The sequence below is a fragment of the Elephantulus edwardii genome, unplaced genomic scaffold (genome assembly GCF_000299155.1).
Source record: "Elephantulus edwardii isolate Elephantulus edwardi_28Jun2011 unplaced genomic scaffold, EleEdw1.0 scaffold00273, whole genome shotgun sequence".
Classification (NCBI taxonomy): Eukaryota; Metazoa; Chordata; class Mammalia; order Macroscelidea; family Macroscelididae; genus Elephantulus; species Elephantulus edwardii.
Window position 1 is genome coordinate 2,137,612 of NW_006400023.1, and position 13,834 is coordinate 2,151,445.

Consider the following 13,834-nt stretch of genomic DNA (forward strand, 5'->3'; position numbering starts at 1 on the left):
GTTGCAGTTCCTTGCCACTAGGCCACCAGAGCTCCCCCAATCAGATCCATTTTAATGGTAGACACACATGAAAAGGGAAAGCTCTGGTGGCAAGAAAATGTGCTGCAATCCCAAAGACACACAGTTCTAATCTACCAGCTCTGCTTCACGGGAGGATGTGCAGTTTCCTTGGGAAAAGGATGAGCAGTCTCCACCTGTGTGATTAACTGCCTCTGAAAACCTGCCAAGGGTCAGCTATGGATGGGTTCCATCTCTAGGGAAGATCACAACATGCTGAGCTAATAAATAATCTCAAATCATCTTCTCTTAAATCAGTGCTGTATACATCAGGACTATAACTTTGGGGGAAGAGCTGCTCTTACCTTTTTCTGTCTGAGCTACTGTTGTCAGTCATCTTTGTAACATCCTGTTAGTGTAAGGCATGTAAAAGAAGAATAGTGGTAACATTGGTAAGATCTAGGTCAGCCTCTGCTAACTCCACAAAAACCTGTCCCCATCAACAACATCCACAGTATAAAACTGATCCCTGCAATGTCAGACATGTCCCCTCATGTTCATCCTGAACCTATTTCTACTAATCAGTGGATTCTAAGTTTGTTGCCAGTGACTTACAGACATGACTTTACTCAGAGTTGTGGGGTTTTAAAAAGGAAATAAATTGGGAGATGGAGGAGGCAAAGGATATTGCACAGTGAAATTCCAGGCTTAGTGAACAGCAGTCTCAAACCAGATTAAGAGCAAGACACAATTCCTCAATTAGTTCAGCTAGTTTCTCACTCAACAAGTCATCTTAAAGTCTAGTAACACAAATGCAAGAAGCCTCTCATTTCTTCAGGGCATAAGCAATGTTATTTGTTGTGTTTATAAAATTCATTCTGCACCATTGCAAATAAGTGTTGCTCTTCTGTTATAACACCATATTATATTTTAAAACTTAACTTTGGAATACAATTAGAATTTAGTATTTTGATTAGGCTAGTATTTTGACTTCCGAAGTGAAGAAAAGGAAGGTAGAGTTGAAAGATACTGAGAAAAGTGGTAGTTTTAGGTGAAGGACATAGTTAGAAAGAGTGCTTAAGATTTTGTTTTGCAAAATTGAGCGGGTAATGAGACTGCTAAGGTACAAACACTAGAGAATGTAAATTTTAGAGGGAAGATGAGTTTGGATAGACTGGAAACTGTAACTGTTTAATAAATAAGTAGTTGGAAATAAAGGTTGAAGTCTGAATTGGAAAAAACATACTTAGAAACCATTATTTTATAAATGCAGTGCATTACAAACTCCCACTTTCTTGAGACTAAAATGAGGATTTAAAATCCTTGAACTCCTGCTCCACAAGACGGAGATTTAGAGAAACCAGAAGACTTCTGGCTTAAAGAAGCAAAGTGGCGACAGACTTATAACGTAGCCGGTAGCACCTGAGAGCTAAGCCTTAGAGTAACCAACTCTATAATGTCAAAACAGCAGCATTTATCTAAGGAAAAGGGTAGAATAAGTAGATTAACAGAAATGAAAATTATATTTATTAAGGAAGTAGAGTGTGATTGCATTGTGGGTATTGTAATTAATATAAAATTGAATGAATATGAATGAATGAGAAATCAGTTTGCTCTGTAAACATTCACTCAATCATTATTTGAAAGAAGCTAAGAGGGAAGGCAGTGTTTTTTTTTTGTTTTGTTTTTTTTTAAGGCAGTGTTTTTGAAGTCAAGAATATGATCAAAACTTTACACATTGCAAAAAGATCAAGCAAGATAGAACATTAGAAGCAGTCTTATTTTTTTTTTCAATAATAAAATTTTTTCTTTAAATTGTGATTTTAACAAACGTTTACAGGAAAGTTGGGTTTTCATTCATTCATCGTTGCACATTTTTTCCCTCCCACTTTCCTCCCTCTCCTCCAGTCAGAGGTGGATTTTTAATTGTACAACCTTTAGGTTTTTATTGGTAAGGATAGAAATTCACTTCAGTAGGATCAATGAGAGAGCATGCTAAGGAGATGCAGACAACCTATGTGAAGTTTGTGTTTGAAGGGCAGGTGAAGGTAATAGGTGCAAGGGAAGGCAGGGTATAAGAGGGGATTTATTTTTTTGTTATTGCTGTTAACCACTTTTGTCTTAAAATGCTTTAAGGATTATCTCACAGAAAAAGGAAAGTTAAGGACAGGTAAGAGGGTACAAGATGAAGAAAGGCCTGGTGAAATGTGCCTGTGCCTGGTGTTCACACATGCATGCAAACTAATACACACATTTTCACTTTCAAACATCCTCATCACACCAGTTAGCCCACCATAAATGTCTTTTTGGACATGGATGTTACTTGGTAACTCAACTGGAAACTACAGAAATTTGCCATAAACAATGGGAAAAAAATGTTTTGTCTAGACTTCCTCCTTCACCATTGGAAGAAAGTCACAGACGTGATGAGCTCTATTTCAGAAATACTTTAATAAACTAGTTAGACTATGCCAAATGATCACACAGGAGGCATTTCTTCATATGTTGGTGTAGTAAGAGGAAAGAACCTCCAAGAAGTCAGTAACATTGTTTCTGTGGAGAGCACTGAGGGTTGGAGTTGAAAATTAACATAATAATACAGACTAAAAACTATTCCCCCCCCCCATACCTTGTATATTTAACGAACTATAAGAATACCCAGGAGTAGATAGCCCTGTCTGCAATATAAAAATAAGGTAGGGATAAAAATTCAGAATAAAAGATCTTTAATTTTTTTCACCAAAAAATAAATTAAGGTCCAGGGGACAAGTAAAGCTTAACTCTCCAGAGTGTCAGAACATGCCAGGAAGGGATGATTTGTCCTAGTTCTCATAGTCCTGAGCCCACAGTCCTTTGAGTATGAGAGATGGTGATTCTCTTAAATTATCAACAGAAAGATGGGAAGAAATTATATGGTTGGCATTGATGAAAATTCACTCCATGCTTTTAAAGAACTGTAATTTACTTCTTTTTGTCCGCTCAGAAGAGGAATGTTTATCATTGCAACAAATGCCGGCTGCAGTTTCTCTTTGCCAAGGACAAAATTGAACACAAACTTCAGCACCACAAAACGTTCCGTAAACCGAAGCAGCTGGAAGGCTTGAAACCAGGCACCAAGGTAAAGGTTTGCCACATTCTTTTTCAGAGGAAAGAAATAGAGATATTTTTAGTACTTTAAGATGTAATGTGGATAGTGTCTAATTATATCTTTCCACATACAGGTGACAATCCGGGCTTCACGAGGGCAGCCACGAACTGTTCCTGCCTCTTCCAATGATATACCTCCCAGCGCCTTGCAGGAGGCAGCACCATTGAGTTCCTCAGCGGACCCTCTACCTGTCTTCCTTTATCCCCCTGTCCAGCGCAGCATCCAAAAGAGAGCTGTTAGGAAAATGTCAGCGCCTTCTTCTAAACGCTGGGCGGGTGGGAGCTACATGGGCAGGATTATTCCGAATAGTGCAGCCTGGTAGTGATCTATAGCACCTACCATTTGGAGATCTTGGAGCCAGTAATCAAAATTTCCTTTTTTTTTTCCTTGGCAGGAGTGCCATGGGCCGACAGACATGTCTAGAATGCAGCTTTGAGATCCCAGATTTCCCTAATCACTTCCCTACTTATGTACACTGCTCTCTGTGCCGTTATAGCACTTGTTGCTCTCGAGCTTATGCCAACCACATGATCAAGTAAGTCATGTAATTAAACTAATTGTTTTCTGACTGGGAGTTTTGGTTCTCCAGAATTCATTTCACTCCCTCCCGTGCTCCTATTCTTCATCAGACTTCAGAGTTGTTTGTCTCTTTCTTCAGAATAAGAGATCAAATCTATGTTCATTGGGCTTTTAATGGCCTTAACTCTAATTTAGTAGCCTCTTGCTACTCAAATATGTTCCAGGAACTAGCAGCATCAGACAGGATTTCTTGTTAGAAATACAGATGTTATTTCTTGTTAGAAATACAGACTATCAGGCTCCACCCAGGCCTGTAGAATCAGTGTTCATTTAAGTAAATCCCATGTGATTGATTTTTTTGTATTTTAGAAGCACTAGTAGCAAAACTGTTCTGGGCTAGGATGAGTTTCAGAGGTTTCTCCTTTGTTGGAGATAATGATTGGTGATCTCTCCGTTGGCAGAGAACCAAAATTGATAACCATTTCTTTTGTCTTTTTTAGTAATCATGTTCCAAGGAAAAGCCCCAAGTATTTGGCTCTGTTTAAAAATTCTGTGAGGTAAGAAAAAAGTATTGGTGGTCTTTTTTTTTTTTTAGGTTTTTACATGAAATAATTTTAATTATGTAGGAAAGTGTGCTTGTTAATGAATTTGGAAAGATGAAAGGAATATACTCCTTCATTAAACCTCCATTCTCCATTTCACTATTATAGCTTTCCTTTTTATTATATATATGTATGTGTGTGTATATATATATATATATATATATATATATATATATACACACACACACACACACTTTATAAAGCTTCATTCATGTACATTTTTTTTCTGCTTCCTCCCACCGCCCAACTAACAAACTCTTCAGCCTCATGATTCCCACCTTTAGCCTCCCTGTCCTCTCCTCTTCCCTTTTTATATGTCCATACAGATATCACTGGTTAGCCTTCTGTTTTTTCATGATGGTTCTATACAGTATTTGTTCTTATGTGTCTGAGTTAGTTCACTCAGCATAATGGTCTCTATCTACCCTCTCCCATGTTCTATATATAGTATTTTTCAAAACCATTGCTCCTGAGTGCTGTGTAGTATTCCATTGTGTGAATATACCGCATTTTTTAGCCCATTCATTTGTTCATGACCATTTGGGCTGTTTCCATGTTCTTGCTACTGTGAATAATGCCGCTGTGAGCATCAGTCTACAGATCTCTGTTGTATCTCCATTCTGGTTTCCTTGGGGTATTTTCCTAGCCAGGGGTATAGCTGGGTCTTGTGGAATCTCTGTGTTCAGCTTTTTGAGGAAGCACCAAACTCTCTTCCAGAGTGTAACTTTTTTTAATATATATATTTTATTTTATTAATTTTAATGAACATTTACAGAGATTTTGGATTTTCATTCATTCATTGCAGAGTATAACATTTTACAATACCACCAACCGTGTATGAGATTTGTCTCCATATTCTCTCCAACATTTTGTTGCTTGCTTTCCTTTTAAAACTTTGCCACTGCTACTGGGGTGAGATGGTATCTCATTGTAGTTTTGATTTGCCTCTCTCTTATTGACAATGTACTATACATTTCTTACCTGTTTCTTATTTTCCCTCTAGTGGACTCAAACTGGCCTGCACTTCATGTTCCTTTGTTACGTCTGTGGGAGATGCCATGGCCAAGCATTTAGTATTCAACCCTTCTCACAGATCGAGCAACATCCTACCACGGGGTAAGTAGGAAAGATGATCAACTAGTAGATAAAGAAAACAGATCTACAAGTCATACTGTCATAAGTCAGAAGCCTCCCTTTTTGGCCTAACCCATCCCCTGTCTACAATACATTGAACCAAATTGAATGCATTCTTATCTGAAGAGTACTTAAGACTGGAAGGCCAGTAAATTTGTGAAGAGGTTGTGGAGTAAGTTTTTTGGCGTTTTTTTGTTTTGGGTGGGTTGGTTTTTCATTTAAAAAAAATTAATTTTAATGAACATTTACAGAGACTTTGGATTTTCATTCATTCATTGTTGCACTTTTCTCCCTGCGTAGCCCTCCCCCTCCTCCACCCCCCAGTTTGCTCCTCTCTTTGAAAAGTAAAAGAAAAATTCTTTCATTGGTATACAATCCCCCCATACCCCTCCCACTGCCCCGAGTACACTCCACTATGCAACCTTAATTGTGGACTCTTGTGATAACCATAATACCCTATCATATATCGCTTTTAAATTGTTCTTTCCCTCATCTGTTTCAGTGTAGTATACATAATTTATCCAGTTTTTCGCAGTCTTACCCCAACCTTGATGTCAGTCCCATTCTACAACAGTAGCACCGTGCAGTATTTGTCCTTTTATGACTGAGATATTTCACTCAGCATAATGTCCTCCAGTGTCACCCATTTTTAATATTTCCCGAGTTCCTTGTTTTTCAGTGCAGTGTAGTATTCCATTGTGTGATATAGCATTCTCTATCCATTCGTTTGTTGATGGGCACTTAGGTTGTTTCCAACTTCTTGCTATTGTGAACAAAGCTGGAGTAAACATGGGTGTGCATATATCTACTTGGATGTCGGTTATGGTCTCTTTAGGGTATATTCCCAGTATTGGAATTGCTGGGTCAAATGGTATCTCTATTTGCTACTTTTTGAGAAAGCACCATACAGCCTTCCACAGTGGTTGTACCATTTTACACTCCCACCAACAGTGAATAGGGTTTCAGTTTGTCCACAACCTCGCCAGCATTTGTTGCTTACTGTTCTGTTAAATTTTGCTATTCTTACTGGGGTGAGATGATATCTCATAGTTGTTTTGTGGTGGGTTTTTTTAATGAAATCCACAACACTGTTTTTGTTTCTTCACCAAGTTGAAATTTTTATTTTGTTTTTCCATAGGACTCACTTGGATGTCTCACTCAAGGTAACAAACTTCCTCATTTCATGATTTTATTTATTGTACATCATGTTTGATCTATTATTATTTTATTTCCAGGCTTTAATTGAGTTTTCTCTTTCTCTCTTTGATCTTGTACCCTCTTTAGGCATGGCCAGACCCAAGATCAAGTTCACGATCGGAACTTAAAGAATATGTACTCACCTCCTTCCTTCCCTCCCAACAAAGCCGCTACTGTGACATCTGTAGAAACTGCCCCAGCTGAACCTGAAGAGCCCCCAACTCTCATGGCCCAAGCCCTCCCATCACCAGCCTCAACTGCAACCCCACCACCCACCCCTACTCATCCCCAGCCTTTAGTGCTACCATCCTTGGCTTCTGAGGAGGCTGAATGTCTGAATGTTGATGACCAGGAGGAGGGGAGCCCAATCACCCAGGAACCTGAGCCAGTATTGGGCACAGGTAGTGGCAGTGGAATTAGCAAGAAGGAACAGCTGTCTGTGAAGAAACTTCGGGTAGTACTGTTTGCCCTATGCTGCAATACAGAACAAGCAGCTGAGCACTTCCGAAACCCACAGCGACGTATTCGGCGTTGGCTTCGTCGCTTCCAAGCCTCCCAGGGGGAGAATCTAGAAGGCAAATATCTGAGCTTTGAAGCAGAAGAGAAATTGGCTGAGTGGGTATTGACTCAACGTGAGCAACAGCTACCTGTAAATGAGGAGACCTTGTTCCAGAAGGCCACCAAAATAGGACGTTCTTTGGAAGGGGGTTTTAAGATTTCCTATGAGTGGGCCGTGCGTTTCATGCTACGACACCATCTGACTCCTCATGCCCGACGAGCTGTGGCACACACTCTGCCAAAGGATGTGGCAGAGAATGCAGGACTCTTTATTGAATTTGTGCAACGGCAAATTCACAACCAGGACTTACCCTTGTCTATGATTGTAGCTATTGACGAGATCTCCTTGTTCCTGGATATGGAGGTACTGAGCAGTGATGACCGAAAGGAGAATGCCCTACAGACAGTGGGCACGGGGGACCCATGGTGCGACGTGGTACTGGCCATTCTGGCAGATGGCACTGTCCTCCCCACCCTGGTTTTTTACCGGGGACAAATAGATCATTCTGCTAATGTACCCAACTCTATATTGCTAGAAGCAAAGGAGAGTGGCTACAGTGATGATGAGATCATGGAGCTGTGGTCTACCCGAGTGTGGCAAAAGCACACAGCTTGCCAGCGTGGCAAAGGCATGCTTGTGATGGACTGCCATCGCACTCATTTATCAGAAGAAGTACTGGGTATGCTTAGTGCCTCTAGCACTTTGCCCGCAGTGGTCCCAGCAGGCTGTAGCTCCAAAATCCAGCCATTAGATGTATGTATCAAACGAACTGTGAAGAACTTTCTGCATAAAAAGTGGAAGGAGCAGGCTCGGGAAATGGCAGATACTACATGTGATTCTGAGGTCCTGCTTCAGTTGGTGCTGGTCTGGCTTGGTGAGGTGCTGGGTGTCATTGGTGACTGTCCAGAGTTAGTTCAGCGGTCCTTCCTTGTGGCGAGTGTCCTCCCTGGCCCTGATGGTAATATTAACTCACCTACAAGAAATGCTGACATGCAGGAGGAGCTAATTGCCTCTCTAGAAGAGCAACTGAAGCTGAGTGGGGAACAATCCGAAGAACCCTCAGCTTCTACTCCCCGACCTAGATCATCTCCTGAAGAGACAATTGAGCCAGAAAGCCTTCACCAGCTCTTTGAGGATGAAAGTGAAACCGAATCGTTCTATGGCTTTGAAGAAGCTGACCTAGATCTGATGGAGATTTGAGTGTTTGGGCAGGGATGGTATGTGGAGATGGAGTAGAAAATTGTGAAGGTAGAAAGATTTATGAAGAGGGGAGTATACCAAGTGGGGTATTTGATTTATATTTTTAAATTTTATGCCACCACTCCTCTGATGTTGACTCATACTTTGCTGTGGATTTATGAATTATTTAGAAAAACCAATAATGATCATAACTGAGCTGAGGAACTGGCCCACTTCTGCTAAAAACAGGTTTTTGTGACTTTTTTTAAAAAAAATTAAAATCACTGTGTTTGTTATTTTTCTGATAAAAATCAAAAAAAGGAAAAAAAAATCCTTCGTGAGTGAATGTTAAAAAGTTTTGTGTTTCCCCTCTTACCTCAATTGTATCATAGTACTTCTGGATTTCTTGTTTTATTGTGTGGCCAATGTCTTTGGGCATGATGCTATCTAACCTTTGTCAATGTGAGAACATTTCTGAAGATGGGAAAGACAAATATGTAGCTCATAAACTGGTTTATTATATATATGTGGATAAAAAAATCCTTTTTCATTGTGGTCTTAACACTTTTATATAAAAATGGAAATGGAAAAAAAATCCCACTGAACTCTCTTTTCCTTTTCCTTCTTTCCTTCCCTCTCCAGAGATGTTGGTTTCTACAACTCTGGATATAAAATTGTGGCTTTAAAAATGCATGAAACCACCTTTAATCATCCAGAATCAATAGATTTTTGTCTGTTCTCACCTCTCCCCTCCTTCCCAAAAACACTCTAACCCTTTTCCCCATTCTCACATCTAACTCTTGACAAAGGATCATACCCATATAATTAGCATAAAAGAAGTACCATGGTTAGGATGGAAGCCATTCTTATTTATGGGTCTTCATCCAGCAAACTCCCAGGAGAATCCTTAACTTTGTTGAACTTCATCTTGTTAAATGGACAGTATGCCTGTTCAAAAAATCATTATGTCCTATAGCCAGGAGCTAATTTTGCAAGAGGTTAAAGTTGTTGAACTTGAAGACAAGACAAACTACTTCTTGAAGTCCTTTTACCTGTGGCTTTCCTGTATTTCTCTTAGAACTTATAGGAGACTCTGACGTGAAGAAACATAATGGATTGTGCACAGAGAAAGACATGAATCTTTATTTTTCACTGCCAGCTTCAAGTAAATTTTTTTTCTACAATTTGCATGTGACGGATTTTTAAATAATTGTATGTACTTAAGGTTATAGACTGAATTGTACTGTGATACACAGAGAAAAGGAGCAAAACCATCTTAACTACAGTCCATCCTGAGGCTTTCAACGTTTCCCTTCTGTGAGCCCAGAGAGGCAGCCTCCACAGGCTTGTAAATGATTCATCTTCAAAATGTACTTAAGCTGAACATTTAATTAGGGGAAATGGACTTCTAAACAATGGGTTCTTCTCCCCTATCCCCCACCTCCCATCACTCAGACTGGGATTCTCAAGATGTGATGGGTCAAGTGGTGCAAGTGTGACATTTGTTGCCACCTGTTTATCTTCCCCCAAGTCTCCCCCTCCCCTTTTTTTTAAATGCCCAGCGCACTATTGTATAGTGAACTGGAGTGATCCCTCCCATAAAGTTTGGTCAACTTTGTGAATCCATGGCATCTGAAAACTGAACTGATGATAAATTTGGGCTTTCCTTCTCCAGCTTTTTGCTTGATGCCATTTTATTGACATCATGTGGACTTTGACATCAGCCCTTTGCCTTTGAGAAAGTTCAAGAACTGATCGGTCAGCTCCATCTCCATGGACCTAATCACACTCTGGCAGTCTCCACAGCAGCCACAGCCTTAGCAGAGCTGGGTTCCTGGCCTCTGCACATTATTTGACTCTTGATGGGTAATTTTTTTTAAACACCATAATACCAACATGAATCAGCTGGGTTTTGGCCAGGAAATTATCTTTGTGGACTCTGCCTGCATGGCTTAGTAGTAGAAGGAAATTTTTGTTTTTTTTATAATTCAGTTTAATCAATAAACCAAGTATTTATTGACTTTTCTGTGTTAAGACTGTGTAGATTAAAACTGAAAATCATTTTTCTTTGCTAAATGTTCTAGTTTGTTGTAATCATGGATGATAAAAATGGAGGAGTGTTTTCTTCTGTCCCTCAGTTACGATATGACCTCACTGAATTTCTGGGTTTGTCCTTTACCAGTTTCTCAGAGGTCTGGTGAAAACAGAATCACCTGATCTTCATTTTTAAAATGGAGGTTTAGTACACTATGGAAATGTGATTTCTTAGTTTTCTATACTATTTCAATCACTTCTGACGGATGAACTTATGACTTTAATGAACACTTAGTAAAAATGAGATTTTTCTGACAATGCTAAAAATTCAGTCAGTCATGAATATAAATGTTCATATTAGATATTTAAATTTTTATGAAGGGTGAGGTGGTTAGATGGTGAGAGAGTTGAGCTGCCAGTTTCTAGCTTGGAAATAACCTTACACTGAGCACCCTACCAGATGCTGGCATTTCTAAAATGATACTTCAATTCAACCAGAAAACCCTTTCTTCAAGACTAACACAGTGGGGGGAAATGGTAAACAGAAAAACCAGTTATCAAAGATTTAACCTGGTCTCTAAACAAGGCTTCGACTCTATTATTACAGGAGCAAATGAAGCCAGAGGTCTGAAGACAGTGGGCTTCTGTACTGTCATGCATAGAATTATTTATTAGAAGACAGACCCAAAAGGTTCTCGGACAAAATGACATAAGGCAGTCCACATTTGTTGTGACCCAGTCAGAGAATGAACCACTCAGCAAGCGTTTCAAAGGATTTATTTTACAAAAGAAAAATCTACTTCTGAATCAGCCAAGTTCAAAGTTAAAAGAAGGGTACAACTTCAGTTCTGGATAATGCATCTGTGTTCATTCAAAGCCACTGCAAAGAAGAAAGCAGTTATACAATGGTGAAGGAATAGAAGGATCAATTCCTAGAAGCTCTCCATACAAAACACTTTCTACCTAGAATTGTTTTTGGAGTGAGACTTAAAGCCCAACTTAAAGTGTCTTTCCCAACCTATTGTTTTTTTTTACTACAATTTTCAATATAATTACCTGATCATGTGGGCAATATCCCAATTGGTATCTGCTGACAGTGGTCCCTCTATCTCAACACCTTTTTCTGTTACAGTGGCAATTTGAAACTGAAAGGAAGCAGAACCATCAATAAATTACTTCCCCCACATGAGGAAAGTCAGGTGTGAGTCAAGTAGAGTCTTCCCCTAGTTGGAAAACAGGAAACAAAGTGAGGCAACCTGGTCTTGAAAGGTAGGGATGCAGGGGAATTCCAAGTATCTGCCATTTTTCTTTCTCATAGCCCGTCCTCCTTACCCGATTATAAGAACGGGCATCGCGATAGTACAGCACTCGCATACATCGTTCCACTAGCTCTCGGGCTTCTGTCTGGCTTAGCACTGGCTGCTTCTCCAGAACATCTCTCAACAGAGGCTACAGAAATGGGGCAAAAGGGGAGAAGGGTATTACAGGCTACAAAGCAGATCTTTCCCATTTGTTGGAAACCTACTATAAAGTACAAATGCATGAAAGAAGACAGTCTACGTAACTGAGTCACCAAAATGAGTAATTGCTCATTCATGCACTTCTATTTCTTAGGGGTCTTCATACAAACTGACTTCCTTGTCACTGGAATGCAGGTACCCACTTACAGGCATGAAACTGTTGAACAGTTAACCCTATTACCCCTGTCAGAATCCCAGGGATCCTACTAACTCCCTTTGCCTTTTGAGTCCCCTCCTTACCTGAGCCAAGTATGCACCATAACCAGTGGCCAGCGAAGGAGCTTCATAGGCCACACCAAGCATGTCCACATAACCAAGGAAGCTAGTAGGACATAATAGGGTAAAAAAAAAAAAAAAAACACCTAAGATTATCATAGCTGAAAGGAGGGGCCATGGGGTTTAACTATGGGATTCACTTGGGAGTTAAAGAAGAGACATAATCCAGTAATAGGTGGGCAAGCAAACAAAGTGTACTCAAATCCACCTCTCTCCATCAGCGTAGCCTCCAATGACCATGGTGTTCCAGAGGGGGTTCATCTTTGAGCGGCGGCTGTACATGGCTCTGGTCAGCCATGAGTGGATGGCTCTAGGGCTGTAGCTGTGTCCATCTCCCAACAACTCCTCATCAATCCTTAAATTGGTTGTGTAAAAAAAAAAAAAAAGAATAGAAGCTTAAATCTCCACCCACCCCAAAAGAAATGTCAACAATTTTCTCCCTTTTATACCTCTTAATGCGGAACATTTTATTGCACACACTCCAACTTCCACCTGCTCAAGAGTTCTCCCTCTTCCTTTGCAAGCCTCCCATCTCTTCTAAGGGCTGATTAAATGTACTTTCCCCTTTCCACTTGGAAACCATTCCCTGGATGACTTACACCATCTGGCCAAGAACCTGCTTCAAATACTGGAAATCAGCATAGTCTCCCGAGGCACCCAGCATGGTGCTGTTGTTAACTCGCATGATACGAGAGATGTTGCGGAAACGAGCCAAGGAGCCATACGAACCCAGCATATCTGCTGCAATAACCACTCCGCCTTCAAACTTAACACCGAGAACTGAGGTCCCCGTCACCATGGGGTTTCTGGAGAATGAGAAAAATCAGCGAGGGAGGAGGTGCCTGAGTCCACTAGACCCCCGCGTACCCGGTCCTGCTTCCAGTTTTCCGTGGCATCCACTTCCTCAACAACATGCCTCCGGAAATTGTATGAACTTTGATAAATGTCGACAGCTGTAGAGGGGCTTCAGGCCTTTTGTTCATAGGGTCGCTATGAGTCCTGCTCGGCTCCAAGGCAATCAACACCACCACCATCCAATTATCCTGTATTCTGCAGGACTCTGTGCCCAAGACTCCCCCGATGTTCGCATGCCCCCAGGTCCTCGTTAGCTTTCCCCGGCTCTTGCAGAACAGCGGCCGTCCCAGGCCTCCCAGTCCCTCCCCCTACGCGAGTCAAGGCGCTGAGACTTACTGGGTGCGCGTAATCGGACCCCCGAATGGCGTGGACACCGGATCCACCAGTGAACCGGGAGTAGGTGGGATGCGGTAAAACTGCCCCGGTGCCGGACCCCCGGCCCAGTGTCCAGACCGTGACTCCAGAAACGTCTCCATCTTAGTCACGATAGCAGAGGAAACGAAAGTGCACTGCCGACGGAAACGGAAGCGGCTCTCAGATGCCACGCCTCTCTCCTTCCTGCGGCCACCTCCAGCCGCCATGCTCGTGAGGTCATCGCCGGGTTTTCTTTTTGCCCAGCGCTGTCATTTGGTTTGGTCTGTGGTAGGCTGGGTCGGAGTGCCGTGACTCGCGGGTTCACGGGGCGGAGCTGGGGGCTGTGAGGGAGTGCTTCTGCAAGTGGCCGAGACCCTGACCTTAGCCAGTCATCGCCAGGGGTCAGCGCCAACTCCTACAAACCTTCAGCGGGCTTTCCGAGATGTAAATAGCTGCAGAG

The 13,834-nt window shown here is 41.3% G+C and overlaps 2 protein-coding genes across 6 annotated transcripts in view; one reads left to right on the top strand and one right to left on the bottom strand.

Annotated features, from left to right (window-relative positions):
- Positions 1 to 9,098, top strand: part of POGZ (pogo transposable element with ZNF domain) — a 97,157-nt gene extending 88,059 nt beyond the window's left edge. For 2 of the 5 annotated variants that reach the window (XM_006900094.1, XM_006900098.1), the window contains 7 exons: positions 2,981 to 3,115; positions 3,219 to 3,391; positions 3,540 to 3,680; positions 4,165 to 4,221; positions 5,270 to 5,382; positions 6,539 to 6,563; positions 6,685 to 8,356. In XM_006900094.1, coding sequence (XP_006900156.1) covers positions 2,981 to 3,115; positions 3,219 to 3,391; positions 3,540 to 3,680; positions 4,165 to 4,221; positions 5,270 to 5,382; positions 6,539 to 6,563; positions 6,685 to 8,356 — 2,316 coding nt within the window. Of the gene's footprint in view, positions 1 to 2,980; positions 3,116 to 3,218; positions 3,392 to 3,539; positions 3,681 to 4,164; positions 4,222 to 5,269; positions 5,383 to 6,538; positions 6,564 to 6,684 lie in introns of all 5 variants that reach the window. The other 3 variants (XM_006900097.1, XM_006900096.1, XM_006900095.1) reach the window with 3 other exon arrangements.
- Positions 9,099 to 11,143: 2,045 nt separating this feature from the next.
- On the bottom strand, positions 11,144 to 13,513 carry LOC102853429 (proteasome subunit beta type-4-like). Its single transcript, XM_006900099.1, has 7 exons — positions 13,357 to 13,513; positions 12,765 to 12,971; positions 12,374 to 12,520; positions 12,130 to 12,211; positions 11,702 to 11,818; positions 11,426 to 11,514; positions 11,144 to 11,249 (listed from the first exon to the last, which is right to left on the bottom strand). Exons 1-7 carry the CDS (start codon positions 13,494 to 13,496, stop codon positions 11,237 to 11,239), a joined length of 795 nt encoding a protein of 264 aa, XP_006900161.1. The 5' UTR covers positions 13,497 to 13,513; the 3' UTR covers positions 11,144 to 11,236.
- Between the last annotated feature and the right edge of the window lie 321 nt (positions 13,514 to 13,834).